Here is a 23,108-nt window from a genome sequence, read left to right on the forward strand (position 1 = left end):
CATGAACCAGATGTCTGTATTGTTTTAGACACTGGGATGTTCTTTTTTTTTTTTTTTTTTTTGGTACAAGGGCCTCTCACTGTTGTGGCCTCTCCCGTTGCGGAGCACAGGCTCCGGACGCGCAGGTTCAGTGGCCATGGCTCACGGGCCCAGCTGCTCCGCGGCACGTGGGATCTTCCCGGACCGGGGCACGAACCCGTGTCCCCTGCATCGGCAGGCGGACTCTCAACCACTGCGCCACCAGGGAAGCCCTCTGTGATGTTCTTTATGATGGAGAGCAATGAGATTTGTGCACACATTCCTAAAGAAAGTGATCACAGTTTTGTTTATGGGCAATATATGTTTTATTACCATATAAGGCTAATGAGCATTTTGTTGTCCTTGTTATAGCAATGCATTTAAATCATTGTCTTGAGATAGTATGTTTGATAGTCTTCTGCTCGATCTCCAGTATATTTTTTTATTAAACAGATTTCCCAAACCAAATTACTCCTAACACTTTTTGCCCTGCTGCAGATCACATACTGAATGTAAGATAATACCCTACCAGCACTGAATAAATATTCATACTGATAGTACTTCTGGATTCATACACTTTAACATTCTGTAATAGAGTAGCTATTGACCTGTATTTGTTAATTTGTATGTAATTCATTCTTTTAGTCATTCTCTTCAGCTCTACTAATAGAACCTTCTCTAACATGTCTCCACATGTGTTACATCATGTTTTCCTTGGTAAAGTCTTAATTTCCAGAAATTAAGCATATTTAGATATGAAGCATATTTGGATCATCTTGTCTTTTACTTTCTTGTGCCTTCTTCTTGACTGATTTTTGTCTTTGTGCCTTCTAAAGTTTGGTCTTAAACAATTATCAATACATTTAAATGATAATTTCAAATTGACACAGTTGAAGTTAAACATTTCCTTAACATCTATCATATATAGTTCATGTATATGCATAAATACTCTATGTTATGACCACAAGTTGTTCTACTTAAAATGTTTTGTTTCAGCCAACCTGAATGTGTAGGTTTTACTTGGACTGTATTGAGAACAAATAAGTCTGAATATTTAATCATTCCTTCAGTAGCAGAATCTTTTCTAACCTATGTCAATGTGGTATATTAAAAATATTTCTTTGAGAAGCATATATTAGAGCTAAATGTGAACTTCAGAGACATTGCTTTCTCTAATCCTGCAAATCATATTTGATGGTTTATATATGCACTGAAATCTTTGTACATTCATTGTATCTATGAAATATTCCAGGAAAATCATGTTTAGGGCTTAACTTACTAGAATAGAGTTATCTAAAATGGAGTTTAAATGGCTAACAGACGAAGTGAGATACTGTGGGACACCGTGAACACCTGTGGCTTGCTCTTAAAGTTGACATCTTCCTAAGGGTACAAGCAGAGAACTGTTTTACCCTATGTGTGAGACAGAAACTTACCTCTTATTTTCCTTGAGTAAACATATAGTTACTTCCAAAACTGAGATCTTTTAGGCCTAAAGGATATGTACCTGGTTCCATGCATTATTTGCTGAAAAAGAAAAAAAATTCCTATACTCTTTAGATTACTTAAGAAAAATCCAGAAAAATCTGACACTCGGAAAAAAGGCCAGAGTCAGAACAAGAAAGAGCTTCTGTTCCTGACTGGAGGCATTTCCTGTCCTGTTTCATGGAACATGCTAAAAAGTTTTTAAAACTGCCTCATGCGGTTTGTCCCCTCCAAGGTGATTATAAAGGGACCCAAATATGCTGATCTCTGTTCTCTGCACATGGCACAAATAGAAAGCTTTGAGCAGGAGTGGAAAGGCACACTGTCACTTGTCTTTCTCCTCTGAAGAAGCTGGGACACATTCTGCTCAGCCAACATGTTCCCAGAGGAATGTGATTTAACTTCCACTTTTCACACTGTAAGAAGCAACACTGTAGACCTGTCCGGGAGGGTGATGGCAGCCTGAGAGGAATTTGTATAAGTGTTTTTCACTCCAGTGTTTTCATGTGACCTGACTCTCATTCTCAATTTAGTTACATCTTGACCTGGAAAATGTAGCCAAGGTTTGCCTCTCTTCATTTGGCTTCCCATGATTCATGTTGTGCCTACCTCTCCTTCCACTCCTCCCACCCCATGCAGCCTCTTCCCCCTTTCCCTCGCAACCTACCAGTAGAGCCTGTATAGATGTCTTCAAATGCATTTATTCTATTTCCCTCAGTAGGGGTTTTACTTCCAGGGAGATAAAATGCGTTTGAGTCCCTGTAAAGGAATACAAGGAATATCCGCTGTAAAGCAGCCTAAGCCATTCCCCACTCCTTTCTCCAGATCTGTCTATTCATATAGCTGGCAGCTTCTTTAAGAACCCTCTAGTAGTAAAAGAATTAATATTCTCCACTTATCCCTAGATTTTATCCGCTCCCCCCTCCATTAAATGACTGATTTTTATGTGTGAGATAATAGACAAGCCTTGGATGACCTGTTTTTTTGTTTGTTTGTTTCTTTCCCTCCCTCCTCCCTCTTTTTTCCTTGCGGTAAAATAGTGCTGAAGAAAGAGGGCACTAGTGTACAGCCTAGATCGCATCCCTGCACCGTCTGGATTAGAGCTGAGGCGTCTGCGAACCGAGCTTGGCCACGGTACTCTGGCCCGGGGACCACAGCGCTGCCTACCCGGACTCAGGTCCGTCTCAAGTCCAAATTCTCCAAGCAGACCCAGGTGAGCAGACACCTCCCGGCGGGGGAACCCACCCACAGTGACAGACACAAGATCCCAATCTATGGGATTTTTTCTCCTTGTCCCAGAGGCATCCTCGATTATTTCTTTCTGTTAGTCCGGCTTCCCCGGGAAGCGTCGGGACGCATGGGTGCCTGGGTTGCCTTTCTTCTTTTGCCTGCCTCACCTCCTGTGCTCTTGCTCCTCGCCCGCTCCCTTTGCTCCTTTCTTGTCTGACCCTCACCTTGAAAACGGGAGCCGGAGAGGGACGAGAGAAAGAGCCAACTTCAGCCCCGCAGGCGGCTGAGATTTGGCGCCTCTGCCCCCGAAGTGGTAGGGTTTGAATATACCTGGAGGAGCAGTAGCTGCAAGGAGAAGAGAATGAGGATGGAGGGGTACTGGGGAAACGAGGAGGTGTGTGTGTGTGTGTGTGTGTGTGTGTAAACTCGCTGGTCAAAGCGTCTGCAAATGGCCCTGCGGAGGAATGCCTCAGCCGCTTGACCAAGCACTGTCCAGGGTTCTGAAGGCGGCAGGACTGAGCTGCCGCCGCCAGAGCAACCAGGAAGCTCCCCTCTGTTCCCTTTCTAGCAACTATGCAAAGCCAAAGGTCTGGATTTAGGGAAGTGCAGGGTCCCTCCATCCCCTCCCTCCATCCTGGGTCGCGGGAAACAAGTTACCTCATCTGTACCCTTTCCCCCTAAACGTCTACAATAAGCTGACTTCTTGGGGGGGGGAGGGAGGGGGAATGTACCAAAATCCGACATGCGGAGACTTTTCCAGGCGTTGCCTTAGTAACTAATATGGATTTCCTCAAGCTGGCAAATTTATATTTACTACTTGGGTAGTACGTTAGGGTCTCTTCAACCCCTCAAAGTTAAAGTAAAATGTGCACCCCTGGTTCGAGCTTATTTTGAAGTAGCGCTTCTGCCTTCATAATGAAAGAGTTTCCAAATTTCTTCTGGGGAAAAAAGTTGATCTTTTCAAATCCGGAAAGTTCTCTAAGGTCGAAAGACGCAGCTCCTTTTTCTCCCTCTTCCCTCCTCCCCCTCCACTCAGTAATCGTGAGGGTATTTGGGGACCTGGAAGAGACTTGGAGCTGCAGGAGGGGACGGGTCGGCGAGGCTCTGCGCCTCCCGGGACAGAGGAGGGTACTGGGGGCCAAACGCGCCACCTTCCGCCTTGACCAGAGCTGCCGCCCAAGCTGTCCCTCCAGCCGCTATCATGATGTCCTTCCAGCCCATATCATGAAATGCACCGGTCAACTCTTAACCAGCACTGACCCCAGAGTTTTGACACAGGTCCTATAATAACGGAGCTTTGAATTCCTTCCTGTTTTGCCGGCAGCGTCCAGCTCACCCGAGACACCACGACTCCCATGGTACCATTGGTCAGTTTACCTGGATGCATCAGTGAAGAAGGGGGACTCGAATACCCCTAAAGACGCCACCAGGGCGTAAAGGTGGTCGTGGAGGACCAGGAGGAGGAGGAGGAGGGGAAGGAGGCGGGGGTGCAGAAGCTGAAGTCGTCGGACAAGCGGCGTTGGCGACAGGGGAGAAGCAGGCGTCAGGCGTTGGGTCCGCACTGTGAGCGCGCAGAGCCTGCTGGCTGGACCAGCGTGGGAACGCGGCTGGCCGGCTGTGGACGGCGTCCTCAGCATAATGGTCCGGCTCCTCTTGGTTTTCTTCCCAGCTATCTTTTTGGAGATGTCCCTTCTCCCCAGAGGCCCTGGCAGGAAACTGTTGCTGGCAGGAGCCTCGTCTCAGCGCTCAGTGGCCAGAATGGACGGAGATGTCATCATTGGAGCCCTCTTTTCAGTCCACCACCAGCCTCCGGCCGAGAAGGTCCCAGAGAGGAAGTGTGGGGAGATCAGGGAGCAGTATGGCATCCAGAGGGTGGAGGCCATGTTCCACACGTTGGATAAGATCAACGCGGACCCGGTCCTTCTGCCCAACATCACCCTGGGCAGTGAGATCCGAGATTCCTGCTGGCACTCCTCTGTGGCTCTGGAGCAGAGCATTGAGTTCATCAGGGACTCTCTGATTTCCATTCGAGACGAGAAGGACGGGCTCAACCGGTGCCTGCCTGACAGCCAGACCCTCCCCCCAGGCAGGACTAAGAAGCCCATTGCCGGCGTGATCGGCCCGGGCTCCAGCTCCGTAGCCATTCAAGTGCAGAACCTGCTCCAGCTCTTCAACATCCCCCAGATCGCATATTCCGCTACAAGTATCGACCTGAGTGACAAAACTTTGTACAAATACTTCCTGAGGGTTGTCCCTTCTGACACTTTGCAGGCAAGGGCGATGCTTGACATAGTCAAGCGTTACAATTGGACCTATGTCTCCGCGGTCCACACGGAAGGTAGGCATTGCATTTGGGGAAGAAAAGTGCACAGAAAGCCAGGGCATTGCTTGATGTGCGCTTGGGATCACAGTGTTGTTTCCTGTTTATTTCTAGCACCGTGGGAAGAGCCTTTACCCTTCTCCGTACATGCCCATCCAGGCATTGCCTTGCATCCTCATCCTCCTATAATTATAGTGTAGGAAAACTGTCCCATGGTGTTTCTGGGGGTAGCAGGAACCAAAAAGGCACCAAACTCTCCATGAACAGTGCCCAGTTGTAGTTTTTGGACTTACATATTTGTTTTTCCTCATATTCTGAGTTTGTGTTTATTTGCCCAAGATGTTATACTACCCTTAAGTGACTGGCTATGATTTTCCAAGCTTAATAGACTAATCCAATGTGAGCACTTAGAAAAACAAAAAACAAAAACCAAAAAGCAAACTGCTGTCCCCCAAAAGTGGACTTGAAAGCTTTATCTTGTCATGAACAGCTGAAGGTGCTTCTTTGTTCTGGTGTGCCCCCTCCTTACACATTTATAACTTACCTGTAAATATTGGATTAATGCAGTCATCTCCCTCAATATATCAGAAACTTATGTTTTAAATTCTGGGGTACCTTAGATACAAAGGAAAAGTAAATAATTTAAATAGTTTATTATTTTTTCCTACTTAATAAGTTAAAATTGTCCATATGCCCTCACTCTCCCGAAGAATTATCTTGTCTTATGAGCACTAGCACTGATGACCTCTTGGATTTGAATTTTGGTTTCTAGTTTGTTTGCTTTCTAACACAATGACTTTGCTTATTAGAATTTAAAGTTAGACAAATTATAAATTACTAATAAAATGATAGTAGATATCATGTTTAAAATAACTTTTAAAAGTGAAATAGATTATTCCTGAGGTTAAAAACTTTGATTTATACAGTCTTACAGACATGCATTCTCAAATAATTTATTATATATAGATTTTCTTTACTCTTCTCATCTTATCCTATACTGATTGTTGGATAAAATGAAACTTTTGAGTCATCTACTTTTAACTCCCTCAGGTTTATAGAGAAATTGAGACCCAGGTTACGAATTAATGTCCAGGACAGTTCACGTGTATATGCTGGCATATGGAAGAGAATCTTGAAGGTATTGCTGCATTTATATTTCTTAATATCAAATTATTAACAGAAAGGCCATAGGTATGACTTCATGTTATTTTAACAGTTACACAGTATTCAGTTACTGATGTGAAGTCTGATACAGAAATTAAGAAGCATTCTTACTGAAATGGTGATATGGTTATGTTAATGAAAACTGATGCTTTAACTTTAAAGGGAGCAGAGTTTTTAGGACAAACAAAAATTGTGTAGAAATTTCAGACTTTGATTTTGGAGGAAAAAAAAAACACCTTCCTGTTGCAGTGTTGTGAGTTCTAAAAACTGAATCCTATTTCTGAATCTTGATTTTTCATAGTGAACTGCCTGCCTCTTTTTCAACAAAATCACATATTACTCTTTTAAGACACAGATTTAAGTTCAGATTTTAACTCCTTACATTTTTATGGTTAATGTTAATTTCCTACATTTTTTTGTTTAGTATAGATTCCTTCAGTGCTTAGATGGACCATCCTGAAAGCCCAAGTTAAAAATGTGTTAATTATCAGCATTAGAGCGATCTCTCTAAAAGGGAATGGCAAAAAGTAGATTGAATGTGATTTATTTAATTATTTAATAGTTCTCCCCCAAATGAGCTAGGTAATTGATTATAGATATTAGAAGTGTAAATACCTCCTCCAAGAAGAAGTAATACATCATTTTTACAAGGTAGTTTTATTTTCTGTATTTTATTATGTCATTTTATTTTGGGGGTGGAGAGGAGTGGAGAAAAGATTCCCCCTCCCCCCTTCAATATGTTTTCCAGTTGCATCCTTTTGCTAAAAATAATTGCTAATAGCGCTTTCTGACAACTAGAGTTGTCTTTTTGGAAAATTAATTGGACTTGTGTTTACAAATTATGTTGAGGAAGGGCTGATATTAAAATTCCACCCTTGTGTTAGTTTGGATTACTTTGTTCCCTTTCTGCCTTCTGACTTGGGTTGTAAGGCAAGGATAATGTCTGATAGCATTATAATAGTTGATTACAGACTAGATTGTGTTCATCGAACAGCATTAGAGCTAACTTTGGTGTCTATTTTATTACCAAGAAATGATGCCATTCACCTTGCCTTTTATATATATCTTATTTCTTCTCAAAGAGAATTTGTTTCCTCTCTTATTAGATATAATTCTGTGGAAGCTAAATTGCTTTTATTTTCTTCTATCTGCAAAGAAATATAACAGTGTCCTTTGTATAAGCTCCAACTGAAAATTTATTTTTTCTGAGGTTCTGCCCTCCTGCTTCTCAGGGACCCATAGTGTACTGGCCTGCAGGCACTTTCTTGCATCATCTAGTAATTTTCCTGTCTTCAGACTGATGGGGTCACCTACTGGTGACAGTTCCCTGTCAAAAAGCAGCTAAGACCACATATCAGTGTTGTCTCTGCCATCTGGGCACTATTCAGGAAGGAAGCTAGATTGTCTGGATATTAGCAATTTGGAGTTTAGAAATTCTTCTAAATTTCTAAATTCAGGACCTCCAGTGACCTTCACCTCTCCTTTCCAAATTAGCCATTCTCTAGTCAGTTTATCATCACAATTTCTTTTATTAGAAGTTAGCCTAGTATAGTTAACATTAAAAGTAATAGGTGACTAGATTAGCATACCTTCATTTCTATGGTTAATATTGCTTGACTTTAAAACCATAGATGGAGCATCCTATTCTTTCTAAAGTTTTATATCCCTTTATTATTTTACTTTATATTGAAGTTAAGCTTGGAGGTGTTTTCTGGTTTTGTTTTAATCAGTTAGAATTCAGTTGTTATATTCTTTTACATACTTTTCAATCTTCTACCACGTCATTTGTGCCACACTTGTCCTCTTGTCATAACTGTCAGTTTACCTGACATAAAAAGAGGATCAGTTCACATGAAGTTACCAGCAACAGGCTCTCCAGAAGATTTTTCAGGATTATTTCCTGAGAGGAATATTGAATTAGGATCTGTCAAAGGGAGGGTACTGAAGCAACAGAGCCTTGTCCACAAAGAAAAATCGAGTGCACTTTGGAGCAAGCTGCTCACCTGGCATGTGTCTTTAAATATGCTAATCATAGAATACAAAAATAGCCTACTTCTGTGAAGAATATCTCGGCCAAGGACATTGTATTCCATCCTTCTGGTAAAATGTAGATTCTCCATCAAAAAAACAAATTTATCATTTCAAAAAATTGTAGAAAACAATACTTAAAAAATAATTCTAGTTGATTAAATCAAAGCTTTGGATGAGTCCAAAAAGAATATTCTTTGAGTTTGTAGCTTCAAAAAGTTAAGTTTTGGGGTTGAATACATTTTCATTTGTTTTAAACCTTTCTCTCTTAATATTTTGTCTCATAGTGTCAGAGGAGTATGTGATAAGGGATTTAGTGATGCTGCTGTACGCTTTTGTTTACAGTTATGTTTTCATTGTGGTGCACCTTTTTTTTGGACATTTGCTTACACTTTACATGAGATTGGCCTTCTTTGGCTTCTCTTTTTCTTTTTAGAAGCTTTGCTCTATTTGATATAAAACACTCTAAAAGTCTAAAGGCATCAGAGGAAAATCCTCCTAAATCATAAGAACATCACTTAACTATTACTATAGCTAATGCAATTACATATAAGAATTTTATTTCTACTAAATATCATATTTTTCTATATATGCACCAGCAACTTTCTTTATACCTTTCTTATCTCGATTCCAAACTATTTTCACAGTAAGTCACCTTAATAAATGTTCTGTTTTATCACAATATAAGGAGTAGAATGTCTTGAAAGGTTATTTAGGCCAACCAGTTAAAGATGCTTAAAACACCATTATTACATCTTTGCCCAGAAGTCGTTCCCATATGCTCTAAGTCTCCTAATTGTGATTAGGATTTCTAATGAGAGTTGGAGAATATACAACTTAAATTCAGAGGCAGAATTTCACCTATTAGTCAATTTTTCTATTTAATGACCTGACTCCCTGAAGTTTCTATCGACTACTGGGGATCATCCAAGCAATTCAAATTTCTCTTCCATGTGATATTTATTATCAATGAACTCTCTCTCTTTTATGCTATACCTCACCAGTTCCTTCACCCATATATTCTAATTTTTAGTTCCCTTATAGTCACAGATAACTCAAGTAGATCTTAGATCTTACATAAGTTATTATCCAAAAGTCTTTTTAAAAATATGAGCTGATACTAGGCTACATCTCCTTTCTTTTATACTTGGTAATTTTTAATATTGTTATTATTATTCTAAGAGTAAGACTTTGTTTTTTGTTTACTTTTAAATGTAGAATATTTAGCTTAAATCTGCCTTATCTATAAGTTATGGGACTTTGATTATTTAATTCATCTTAGCATCCCAGCTTTGTGTCCTCAAGATTTGACTATATATGATAAAACTGAGTAAGAGAGAGTCAAGTGTAAATTCCCATAGCCCATTACCAGCAAACTACTAATCTGGGTGGTCACTCAGCCTGTTATGAATTTCCTTGACAGTAAGTTTTTTCATTACATACTATACCACTTTATAGATAAATAAATAAGTAGCATAAAAGTAGAAAAATCATCACAGCACATTTACAATTCTAATAAAAAATTTACTATCCCAAAAACTGTTTAGAAGAAATTTGAAGACTTGGTCTCAGTTACTAAGTTCTTTACACTCTAAAGGGATTATAGTTTGAACACATGTAAAATGAGTAAAAACAAATTATTACAGTATAGACATTTAGAAACATGAGTTTATATGTGTTTAGGGAACACTGAAAGAAAATATTGGTGAGTGTAATTAGCCAGAAAAAAGCTGGAGAAAAGGGAATTTTGATTAGTTTTTTAATATGGCATTTGTCAAAGATAAAAGCAGTAGTAAGAATGTCCCCATGGGGAATAAAATAAGCAGGTCTTCTTGGCTGGAGTGGAGAGTGTGGGCCGGGAACTAATAATAAAGATAGGAACTCAAATGTGGGTTCTTATATTCTGTGATTCCATGACTGTTTATCTATATGAAGGACAAATAATGGAGAATCTTGAAGCATGAGCCAAAGAGTTTTGATTTCAAGAAAGAAATGTCAAAGCAGAGTTTGATATGATTCAAAGATAATTAACAGAAAGTGAATTCTTACTGAAATGTGTAGGGAAGCTGCATTGGATGGGGAGGGAGAAAACTAGCCATGAAAGTTTATGTTTGTAGAATTCTAGGTACTAGGCTGTTAAAATAATTAGGAAGAATAAAAGTACTTCAAAGGAATACTTTATAGGAGAATTCGATGTGCCAAAGAGTTAGAGACAAAGAGTCAAAGATATATTCAGTTTTGCAATCCTGAAGGACCAGGAGAATTTTGGTGTAATTAACAGGCCTGCAATAAGTAGGTTTTAAAATCACAATTCTTTATGTTTAAACAACATGGACTTAGATTTAATATGTTCAACTTGCTGTGAACTTTGGCCAAGAGCACATACATTACTAGCAAGAGTGGGTGTCTGGACAGAATAAATCCAGGCACAGTCATAAGTTACCCTATTTGTGATTTAAAAACAGTGTTCGCATCCTACCTTGTTTACCAAGAACCTTGATTCTCTTGACTGACTAACCTGGGTACTTGATAGTTGACTTCTTTAAACTCCAACCTTTTACACTTTAAACATGTTACAAGGTAGTCTTTGCAAATTATATTATATAGTTCCCTGGCATCTTTTAAAGAGAGTGCTGAATTTAATAGGAACTTTTCTTGAATATACGAAGTAATCGTTGTGAATGTCAACTGTTACTTATGCTGGGATACAGTGGTAATCTTGAAGCCTGTTGAAAAACATAAAGCCACTCACTCTTATCAAAAATGGCCCAGATTGTCATACTTTTGAGTTTCTGTCTTTGTTATTTTTTTCTATATTGACTAGACTTATTAAGCCATTTTCTAAGTTAGTTAATCAGTATTTAGTTAACAGGTTCTATGTACAAAGGATTAACGTGAAATACAAAGATGAAAAAACGAGACACCTTTATTATTTTGAGAAATCTTGAACTCTTCTTGATTCTTCTGCCATACCATCAATCACCCTGTGACTTCATTTGCTTTGGAACAAAGTTTACAAGCAGCTAGTCTGCATAGGGTAGATGGTGATGGCAACTTCTATTCTGTGTTTCTATCATGTGGCTTTGCAGTTGCCATTCCTCTTTAAGCACTACAATTTTTTCTCCTGGTGGTCTATGGAGCTAATATATAATGATGGCTTTATGGATTTTTAATAACTTTCTGGGAGGTGGCTGGAGTGGTGTCATCATAAAGAAGTTTGTCAGAAGCCATATTTTCAGCAAAGACCACAGAGGGCTGGGAAACCGTGGCTGAGGACACAATAGTTTAGTAAGCACCTGCAATCACTGAAAAAATCAGCTCATAGTGCATGCTGTTCTGACATTATTTTGGAAGCAACATCTCAGTAGGAGAGGTTGTCAGTTTTCAGAGAAGCTGTAGTTGAAAATCGGAGTCAGGCTGAGACATAAAGTCTTGTCAAAATGATGTAGCTGTCTTAGCCATCAAAGAGCTATCATTAGATTTTAAACTTATGTAGAAATATTTATGTACTTTATGTGTGCAAGTTCTACTAATTTTCATGCTTAATTGTCTTCTATAAATGTCTACATTTTAAATTTTCATGAAAAATTATAATTTAAATTTTCTTCAGTCTCATGGGAAGTTTTGCTTTCTTAAACTTAAGGCATTGTGGTACCAAATACCAGCATTAATGTTTTTATGAAGAGTATTGGCTCAAGCAGAAACTTGGTGATCAGAAATGATCATTTATCAATTTTATGATCGTCTATTTTAGTTACTTCATGGCCAACAAATTGAAGATTCAAGGCAATATCTAAATGATTCAGATAAAAGCCTTAATTGGCAATTGAAGAACAAGGAGATTTTGGGGAGCATTTCTTTTTTTGCCAAGTAACTTATTTTGCTTTCTAATGAAGACATGACCATTTATTCATTGATAAATTCATGCATCTGCTATGTATCAGACATTGGTCTTGGCACTAGGAACACATAAATTAAAATAATATTAATAGTTATTATTATTTCATTACTGTTATTATTATTGTCCTCAAGGGTCCTATAGTCTGTTGGAAGAGACGTAGAAATATATAGGTAGTTAAAGGCTAATGGGTTACAGAAAGTACATTTAATCACTTGAAAGAATAAATGCATAAAAGACTATGGGAAATAATATACATTCATCTCAGTTTTATTTATAAAATGGGAATGATAATCACTACCATGTTATTTACTCACAGCAGTGTTTCAGAGAACAAGGCAACAGTATGTATAACTAGCTTTCATTTGCTTTTGTTAAACTGCCATCAGTTAGCCCTTCTTAGCTGATGAAAGTTGAACACGTGCATGAAATCAGTTAATAAGGTGAAGACTTTTGAATCTAAAACTTAGTAACATAAAATAAAAATGCAATTCATGGTTAAGATAAAAGTTCAGCTTGTGCTATAGGTTTCATGTTGCAAATGAGAAAACAAAGGCCTGGGGAAATAAAATGACCTACCTAAGACCATAACATTCATTAGTAACAAAGCCAGGACTTATTCAAATTTGCGTTAGATACTTTCCTAACCCAAGGATCTATTGATTGTTTATTTTTATTTAATTTTAGTTTTTTTACATCTTTATTGGAGTATAATTGCTTTACAATGGTGTGTTAGTTCTGCTTTATAACAAAGTGAATCAGTTATACATATCTTCCCATATCTCTTCCCTCTTGCGTCTCCCTCCCTCCTACCCTCCCTATCCCACCCCTCTAGGTGGTCACAAAGCACCAAGCTGATCTCCCTGTGCTATGCGGCTGCTTCCCACTAGCTATTTGTTTTACGTTTCGTAGTGTATATATGTCCATGCCACTCTCTCGCTTTGTCACAGCTTACCCTTCCCCCTCCCCATATCCTCAAGTCTATTCTCTAGTAGGTCTGTGTCTTTATTCCTGTCTTACCCCTAGGTTCTTCATGACATTTTTTCCCCTTAGATTCTGAGGGTTGTCTTTTGGTCTTGTTTATGGTTTCCTTTGCTGTGCAAAAGCTTTTCAGTTTCATTAGGTCCCATTTGTTTATTTTTGTTTTTATTTCCATTTCTCTAGGAGGTGGGTCAAAAAGGATCTTGCTGTGATTTATGTCATAGAGTGTTCTGCCTATGTTTTCCTCTAAGAGTTTGATTGTTTATTTTTAAATCACATGGGCCACCCACATGCATTCCTCTCTCCTGTGAGGTAGGTTTATATCATCTGGCCCAGCTATGTTCTTCCCAACATTGCTGCAGTCATTTAGCAGCTTGCAGGAGACTCTTCTGTCACTGAAAACTCATTCTCACTGCTGAGAGTCTTCCTTTCAGTACTCTTGTGTGATTCCAGCATTCATGTGTGTGACCCATTGATACCTACCCTCATAGGTCGTTGATCTCAACTCTGTGTCCTTCACCTTCACTTCAGCAGCCCATGCACTCTGTCCAGAGTCTGGCACCTTGAACTCACCAAGAACTCATAGCTCAAATCTCTTAAACACCAAAAAGCCCTTGAATAATACAAGTCTATTTAACTTCTCTTGCTTCCAACTCACCTGCTCTCCACATTCCCCTGGAAAGTCTGTGTCAAGCATTTTCTCATTTGATCTGATTCTTCCCTGGATCTGAGCAACTCTACCTCTATATTTGTGCTTGTTACCAACTTGAAATAAAGGTCCTTTCTCAGAGAAAATGAATTTCCAGCTTAAAGTGTCTACTCCACGTGAAACTGTAGTTGAGGAGATTATAAATATGTCATTTCCCCCCCAGCTCCTTCAGTGCAGAAAAATAAAGACCACAGAGGAGGTCATTTTTTAAAGAAAAGAAAGAAGGAACCATTCTGTCCCTGTGAGGTCTGTGGTCAAGAGTGAGAGATCACATTCACTCAGACAGCTCTGCGGTACCATCTCTATAACAAGTAGCCAGGGGTGCTGAATAGTGAATAAGGATGCGAAAATTAAAAAAGGATGGGCAGGGGTGGATTCCAGGGGTCAGGGATAGGACTGACCCAAAGTTTCATGGAATCAGCCATGTTTAGAGAGCCATCAAGGTAAAAATGTCCAAGAACAGTCCCTTACGGTCATTGTGCACATGAAATGAGACAGTTCTGTGTATAGAGCTCAATAAGTGTCAGATCTCATTTTGCTTACCAGGCCACTGTAACCTTAAATAAGAAGATGTCCTTAGTGCAGGAGAGCGTGTATGAAGTAAATACAGGAATGTCTTGGGGTGAGAGTGTGCAAATAAAGAGAGAAGGGGTATATCTTGCTAATTTGCTAACTCTGAGCAGCACATTCGGCTTCTTTTCCTCTTCCTTCATAACAATTGCATCCATAGCAGGTGGCTCTAAGTGAAAGCTCTTTGGTTGTATCGCTTATTCTGCAATTATTGCTGGATACACTGAGGCAGTTTCCTCTGTTCTTTTTGGTACTCTAACACATGATATAATCTGTACATTATAAAGGGTAGAACAAAAAATATCAATAGACAAATTGTGGACAGTATGTTCAAGAGGAGAAACTGTTTACAGTAGAATTTAACAGGTGAGTCGAGGATATTGAAACAGTAGAAACAAATTACAGTAAACAAATAATATCACCTTTTCCTGGATAAATAAATATACAATGTATATTTTCACTTTTTGGTCAACAGGTATTACACTGTTGGGAAAAAAGACCATTTCAAATTTCTCTTTTAATTAAGTAAATGTTAGTGAGCATATTCTCTGGGCCAGGCCCTCTGCTATGTCATTGATGACCAGAGATAGATGAACTATAGATAATCCCTCTATCAGGAAGTTCACCATATGGTGATTACCATTCAGTTTGATAAGTACAACCATAGGAGTAGGTATGGATTAGAGAGGTGACAGACAGAGGTGTGACCAGCTTTCTCTGGGCCAGGGAAAGAAGTGAGGAAAACCACATAGAAGCTTCCAAAGGAGGTGACATTTGAAGTTCACTTCATTAGAGGAATCAGAGGAGGACACAGAGAAGTGTAAAAATATTGATGTATAAAACTAAGTATGTTCAGGAAACTCTAAATATATCACTAATTCTGGAATATATGTTCAGGGAAAGGAGTGGGGAAGGATCAAACTGAAAATGCAGGAAAGACTGAGGTCATGAATGGACAGACTTGACAAGCCAAGGAATTTAGATTCAGTTTTGTAAGTTTGGTTAGCCAGTGAAGGATTTTAAACAGGGAGGAAACATGATCAGATTTATATATTGGAAAGGACATCCTGAAAACTTTGGTGAGGACAGATTAAGAAAAGGTGTCAGTTTAGAAGTTAGCACACAAGTTGACAGGCCATTGGTAGTTGGGGGAGTGATGGAGAAAAAGCAGTTTAATCAACTTATTCAAGATATGATAAGAGCTTTACTAAAGGAAGTGTCAAAGGGAATGGACGGGAAAGAATGGATTTGACAGCCATTTAGTAGGGAAATTAGGATTTAGTGACTGATTGGCTCTGAGGATCAAGGAGAATGTCTAGAATGACTCCCATGTTTCCATTTTATACAACTAAATAGGGAATAAAAAGAGGAAGCACAGATTGGGAAAACATGAGTTTGAGACTGGTTCAGTATGAGGTATCTATGGGACAATGAAGTTGAGTCATCTCATAGGCCAAATATCTGAAAAGGGAGGTAGATTTGAGATTTGTCAGCAAATGGCTGTGGCTAATACCACAGGAGTAGATGAAACTGCCAAGGGAGAGAATATAGAGTGAAGAGAAGAGAGCTAAGGGCAGAACTTTGAGGAAGGTTAAAATGAGGAAGAGGGCTTCCCTGGTGGCGCAGTGGTTGAGAGTCCGCCTGCCGATGCAGGGGACACGGGTTCGTGCCCTGGTCCGGGAAGATCCCACATGCCGCGGAGCGGCTGGGCCCGTGAGCCATGGCCGCTGAGCCTGCGCGTCTGGAGCCTGTGCTCCGCAACGGGAGAGGCCACAACAGTGAGAGGCCCATGTACCTCAAAAAAAAAAAAAAAAAAAAAATGAGGAAGAGCATCCAGAAAAGGGATGGAGAAGGAACAGTTAGAAAACTAGAAGGAGAAAGAGGAAGAACCAGGAGAGAACCAGACATCACTAAAGCCAAGGGAGGAGAAAGTTTCAAGAAGAAAACGGTGACAAATATCACTGAGCTGACAGGGAAGGGAGGGTTACTGAAACAGTGCTCCATACCAGTAGCCTCTACTTCCTCTTAGCTTCTGCCCTTCAAGAATCCTTTAATTTCTAAACCCATTGGAAGGGCAGAGGCCAGGAGGAAGTGGAGGCTGCAGGTATACAGCATTGTTCCCAGAGACTGAGAAGGGAAATTGAGAGATAGGATGGTACCTAGACAGAAATGCACTTCCAAATGAAAACATTCTCTGGGATGCAAAAGACTTAAGCAGTTTTAAAGGATGATGGAAAAGAATGGTAGAAAAGGAAAGTTTGAAGATAATTGCTGAAGCAAAGTTGCAGAGGAGGCAAGAAGAAATCATGGCTGGGCCACACAAATGGGAGAAGTCCTTCCCCTGGGTGATGGTACTGTTAAGTTTGGGGAAGGAGAGAAAAGAAGGGGCAACCTTTGTTTTCTCAATTATTCAATGAGGCAGATGGAAAGGGATAGAGAGTAGGTCAAACACAAGTAGAGCAAATTTTTAGAGGACCCAATTGTTACTGGAAACTATGAACTTCTAGTAGTGTCAGTTTTATACTGTTTTGATATTCTTTCCAGTAGTGTATAGGCCCCAGATACAAGGGAGGAGTCTCAGCTTTCATAGCAGTTCATTAACTTGGCCACCTGCTAGCCCAATGTCCAAAACACCAGAATATTTCTCTAGTTAATTATGTAGGATACCAGGTGATCACCAGAGATCATAGCCTCGAATTATCCTTTATCCAGCTCCTGTCACAAGGCCAGATGAGGGAATTGTAACTTAAAAATATTGTCTAAGAGATCACTATCAACCACTTTGCATAAATTAGGTTCCCAGAATACCAAATACCTAACTCTATTTACTCTTCCTAAAGAATTGCATTTTCTAAATTGCATTTTAATACTGTCCCTTTTCATTTCTTAAAGGTCAGAAGAAGGATTGGAAATGTAAATAATGCTTTATAATTTTCACAGTTTTTGTTGTTGAAGATATTGATTATTATGTTGTTCAATGCCCCTTGTATAAAGTCCGTTGTTAACAATTCTTTTTAGACTTTAAATATGATGAAATCATTTCTCTTTTGAAGAACTGACATGTTTCATCTTAAATGGTAATGAGAGTATTGCCTTTTCCCTTTCTCTCTTTGCCTACCAGGAAGCTCAAACCTAAATTTGATGCTCAAGCACAGAAAATGTTTAGTTTATATGTGTGCATATTAGCGTCTTCCACCTTACCTCAACAGCATTATTTTTTACTTTCTATAATTGCAGAACCCCTCAACTCCATTTTAAGAGGAATGAGGATATTAATACACACATGTATAAGTGAAAGTGACTCTAATGTAGATACAGATCCCTACTGAAGTTTCTGTATGTTATGAAACAGACAGTAATAGAGGCTGAGAGGTTTTCTTAAATGTAGAAGGTTGGGAGGTTTTGTTACACTCATAGTTGAATATGTGAAAGATGGAAGAAAAATTTCTTGCATGTTTAGTGTGACGGAAGAGTCTTTGAGCGTTGATCATGGACCAGAGGAGAATCATACTCCTTCAACTTAGTGAAAAAGGCCTTCCTCTGGCTCACGGATTCTCTGCTCACTGCTGTCTTTTCCCTTTCTTCGGTGCATTCTGGGTCTGCTCGGTGGCCGTGCTGGGGTATGTTGCCCCAATTTGGCAGGGTGTGTACTGTGGGTGAAACATGCTCTCTCTTTTCCGAGGTCAGCGCTGAGTAGGGCTGCTGTGCCTCTGTGAATTTTCAACAGCCTCCTTTCCTGTTCTCCCCTCTTCTCATTCTTAGGAAAAGATAAATCTGTTTATAAAGTGACTGTTCGGTGACAAATGGATAGGCAGCCTGCTTTCTACCACTTCCTAACTTTTTTTGGTGTTCTCATCATGTGCCTGCCAGACCATAATTCCTTGGGAAACTAAGCTCGATGTAGGATGAGCCATCCAAAAGACCCTATGTCTCTTACACCTGTTAGGGAAGATGGTCATTTAATCACAGTGTAGAGGGAGGCCCTACACATTAGTATATGTGAGGCATGAACTACCCTTTGTTTTTGGTTAGCTATGGTAGATTTGAAACCGTGAAAAGGCAAATTTCATTTTTTCTTCTGTGTTGGTACGTGCCAAAGGAAAGCTTAGTATGTAATATCCTTGATCTGTCATTTTGAAAGTAAAGTTTTACTTGAAGTGACTTCTTAAAAATAAAAAACAATATTGAGTGAATGATTACTTTTTGAAGTGCTTATATTCTCCTTTTCAGAAGATTATCTTTAGGCTCTCCTAGGTGCAGAGGAATGCACTAGAGCAGTGCTTCTCAAACGTTAGTGTGCATACAGATCACCTGGAAACTCGATAAATTGCAGACTCTGATTCAGTAGTCCTGGGATGGACCTGAGAGTCTGCATTTCCACTAGGCTCTCAGGTGGCATTGATACTGCTGGTCTATGTACCACAATTTGGGTAGAACCTCTGAAAGCCCCTTCTGATAATATATACATTTTATGATAGTGCACTGTGATGGTTTATGAATTACTTCCTTCAGAGTCATTTATACATGTCTCAAGGCAATACTCTATGCTCCTGAAATAGGCAAAAAATGGCTTTTAAAATGTACATATTTAGAAAATGATACTAAAGATATTTATCTATTCATTTCTTACATTCAGTGATTTTTAAAACTATGCATTAACTAGCCTGAATAACTGCTGAATGTAGCATTGTAGTTAATCAAATTTCTGGTTACATGTATCCCTTCTCTTACTAGAATATTCTGCCCCAATAGAATATATCCCCTGATGGAAGGTAAATTTTTGGAGTGTGGGTTCTTTGTTTTGTCGAGTTCACTGATCTATCTCCAGCAATTAGAACAGTGCCTTGCACATAGCCGACACTCAATAAATATTTGTTTAATTGAATTAAGTGAGGAGGGTTGTTTCAGTCCCTTTTTCTGCCTTAGTAAGAGGTTTGATGATTTAATAGCTTGTAGGGCTTCACATCAGTTCTCATTGCCTAGCCCTATCAGTGTAAATGAAACAAGATAGTAGACTAATTTTTCAGTTTCCAAGGACCAACAACCTTGAAAGTGTTTGGTTGTTACTAAATTTGTCATAAATAATTTTTCTTTTTGTTCGCTTCTTTCTTATAACAGTGGAATAAAGCAAAGAACATAACCAATTAATTGCATGTTTCTTGGGTAAACTCTTCTTCATTAATATCCCTCTTTGCCTTTCACCTTTCTAATTATTAAGGAAGATCACTACATTTAATGTCAATTAAAACTCTCAAGTTGTTATATTTTTCTCATTTTCTTCCTTTTTATGAATACTGGTGTCCAGTACTAATATTCCCTGTAGCACCCACATGCAGTAGGAAGCGTACTGAGTGAGAGGAACAGGGTTTGGTCTCACTTCCTCCATCGGCTACCCGTATGAATTTGGACAAGTCAACAAACCACTTTAATTCTGCATTCTCATCTGTAAAAGGTCAGGCATGCCTTTTTTCTAGGCCTCCTATGAGGTTCATAGGAACTGTTGTGGAAGTGCTTTTGAAACTAAAGTTTCATATAAATATAGCCAGTTGCGTTATATTATACCATAGCTTATATTATTATTTTCTCCCTTTAATTATTAATAACTGCCTCCTGGCTTCTGCTTTTCCCCCAAAGTTACAAGCAATCACTTCTATTTAGCATTTATTTAGAATGATAGAGTTTTCATTGAAGGAAACATTTATCTAAGTCCCTGATATGAAGAGAAAAATTAGATGACTTACCTGAGGTTGCATACAGAGAAGACTTTCACTGCAGCCCAGCTTTTGCTCTAAGCCCTGAAGCATCTCCAAACCATTTACCTTCATATATTCTGCCTACTCTCTAATTTTCTTCCATCCTTAATCTTTCTCTTTTGCCTTGAAGGGCAAGTGTCAGCTTTATATCAATAAGCCAACCAGTTAATTCACTTATTCAACATATAAAGATCCTACTAACCATCCGTCAGTGTGCTAGGCATCAGGTATCAAAAATGAATCCAGGGGGCTTCCCTGGTGGCGCAGTGGTTGAGAGTCCACCTGCCGATGCAGGGGACACGGGTTCGTGCCCCGGTCTGGGAAGATCCCGCATGCCGTGGAGCGGCTGGGCCCGTGAGCCATGGCCACTGAGCCTGCGCGTCCGGAGCCTGTGCTCCCCAATGGGAGAAGCCACAACAGTGAGAGGCCCACGTATGGCAAAAAAAAAAAAAAAAAAAAAAAATGAATCCAGATTGCAGATGTTAAGTTTGGTAACGTAGGGAAACATCCATAATAAATTATCAGCTATTTTATTTATAGTAAAAAAAGATATATATGAATATATGTTCATATTGTTATACAGTAAAATAATATTGTCTATGTGTCCAAACTTTATGGATATTCTGTAGCTCCTGCCATTGCTTATGGTCCAGAAGAAGAGATAGAGAAATAATTATTGCCACATCAATGGGGTATGGATGAGAAGGGGATGAGGAGAGGGTGTGGAGTTGTGGAAGAGTTGATTTGAAAATTAGACCCAGGTGTCAGAGTGCTGAGACCGTCAGAGTTTGAATTTGTCTTCCACCTGTTAATTTAGTCAAAATAGAGTGGACCCTCTTTTGCAAATTTGTACCGAAGAATGATGAATAGGAGCTTATTTTGAACTTTTCCTGCCCGCTCATTTTTCTGGTCCTTTTCCCCTCCTTTAGGCGTTTGTGCTAGAAAGTGATACCTTTGCAGGGAAGCCACCTTCTTTGTTTGTCTGGCAATGTGTCATTAATCATACAGTCCATTTACATTTTCTTAGCAATATAAATATTTGATTGTAAGAAGAATGCATTGCAGTGTTTTGCAACTAGAGATGTGGACGTGTGGGCTGCCTCTCAGTGAACCAAAAGGCATATTACAAGCTGGTTTCTCAGCTGTGAAATGCCACTACTTAGGTCATATGCCTCAGTTAAAAAAACTGCCAGGAGTAATGCCTTCTTCTTGGCGGAGAGGCGTGCCACCTGTCACCCAAAGCTGCCGTCCCCTCTGGCATCATGCACGGATAACTTTGATTCACTTCAGCATATGGGGAGGTTGTGTTCTCTGCCTTTTGCAGCATATTTCTCCGTGGTATTTATCTAAGGTAGAATTCACTCTGTAACTCATTGGATTGAGGATTATTGCCTGTCCATATAGGGGCCAAATCTTAATCTAGAAGCATAGTTGTAACCTTTGGGAATAGCACTTGATGAAAAATGTGAATTGTCTTACATGTGAAAGATGGCATATGCCAGGCATATTTCCATATGACACCTAGGCCTGAAGCCACCCTTGTTGACATGACAAGATCATACCTTATGTCACTCCTTAATAATTCAAGGATTCCCAGAAATTGGCCTTAGAGAACACACATTCTGGATCCACTAGAGATATTGTCCCATAATGCTTAAGGCAAACAAAGCAAGAAACATAATTCATATCTTCACAAGCAGGTAAAACACTTTTTACAGCATTTACCTTATTTTAGATTTCCTCCATACCTCTCTGTAAGGTCTTACAGGGTGTCAAGCACCAAGTAAGTACTTGATTAATACATGTTGAATGAAAAACCAAATGGTGGTCTGTTACAAGGTAATCTAATTGGCATTTGGGCTGGCCATGATATTGGAAACCTTTGGCTTCCTATTTCTCTAAGAAGGATATATTGAAAAACCAACAATGCCTTACTTTTATGAAGAGATACAGGTTCCTTCTGCCATAATAGTGCCACCTTGACACAAGTGTCATACTTAATAGTTTACAACATGTTTTCTCTTGCATTTTTGAGTGGTTCAAGAAAAATCTATATTAAAATGCATATCTTCCAAAAAATTTTCAAATATAATTCCTATTTTGGGGCATCTCTTTTTTTTTCCTGGGTTGAATTGTATCCCCCTCAAAAGTCTTGAATCTTAATACCCAGTACCTCAGAATGTGACCTTAATTGGAGCTCAGGTCTTTGCAGAGATAATCAAGTTAAAATGAAATCATTAGGGTGAGCCCTAATCTGATATGATAGATGTCCTTATAAAAAGAGGAAGTTTAGGGCTTCCCTGGTGGCGCAGTGGTTGAGAGTCCGCCTGCCGATGCAGGGGACACGGGTTCGTGCCCCGGTCCGGGAAGATCCCACATGCTGCGGAGCGGCTGGGCCCGTGAGCTATGGCCGCTGAGCCTGCGCGTCCAGAGCCCGTGCTCCGCAACGGGAGAGGCCACAACAGTGAGAGGCCCGCGTAAAGATTGAAGGGAGAGTTCAGATGATACATTTACAAGTTGAGAAATGTCAAAGAGTGCCAGCTAGGAGAGAGGCAAGGAACAAATTCTCCCCCATGCCCCTCAGAAGGAACCAAGCTTGTTGACATTTTAATACTGGACTTAGAATAATAGATTTTTGTTATTTAAGCCACTTAGTTCATACTTTGTTACAGCAGCCCAAAGAAACTAATACGGTTCTCCTCAGATTATCATAAACTTGGTTTAGGTTTAGGTACTTCCTGAATGAGCTGAGAAAAGTTAGTCTTTATGGTACAACTGATGCTCATCTGGTTTATAGACTGTTAGTTGTTTAACCTTTAACTTTCTCCCACCGTCTGACCCACCGCCTTCTACTCATAAATAGTGATATGACTTAGATGTCTGTTATTACTGAAAAATAATAACAATGCCTGTACCATTGATCGAGCATTTATTGTGTGCCAAGGACTGTGC

General features: G+C 39.6%; 1 protein-coding gene across 2 annotated transcripts in view; it reads left to right on the forward strand.

Annotated features, from left to right (window-relative positions):
• Positions 1 to 4,371: 4,371 nt before the first annotated feature.
• GRM1 (glutamate metabotropic receptor 1) overlaps positions 4,372 to 23,108 on the forward strand; it is a 346,953-nt gene continuing 328,216 nt past the window's right edge. For both annotated transcript variants that reach the window (XM_024747977.1, XM_024747978.1), the window contains exon 1: positions 4,372 to 5,071. In XM_024747977.1, coding sequence (XP_024603745.1) covers positions 4,372 to 5,071 — 700 coding nt within the window. The remainder of the gene's footprint in view (positions 5,072 to 23,108) is intronic.

The sequence above is a fragment of the Neophocaena asiaeorientalis genome, unplaced genomic scaffold (genome assembly GCF_003031525.2).
Source record: "Neophocaena asiaeorientalis asiaeorientalis breed wild unplaced genomic scaffold, Neophocaena_asiaeorientalis_V1.1 scaffold123, whole genome shotgun sequence".
NCBI classification, from domain to species: Eukaryota; Metazoa; Chordata; class Mammalia; order Artiodactyla; family Phocoenidae; genus Neophocaena; species Neophocaena asiaeorientalis.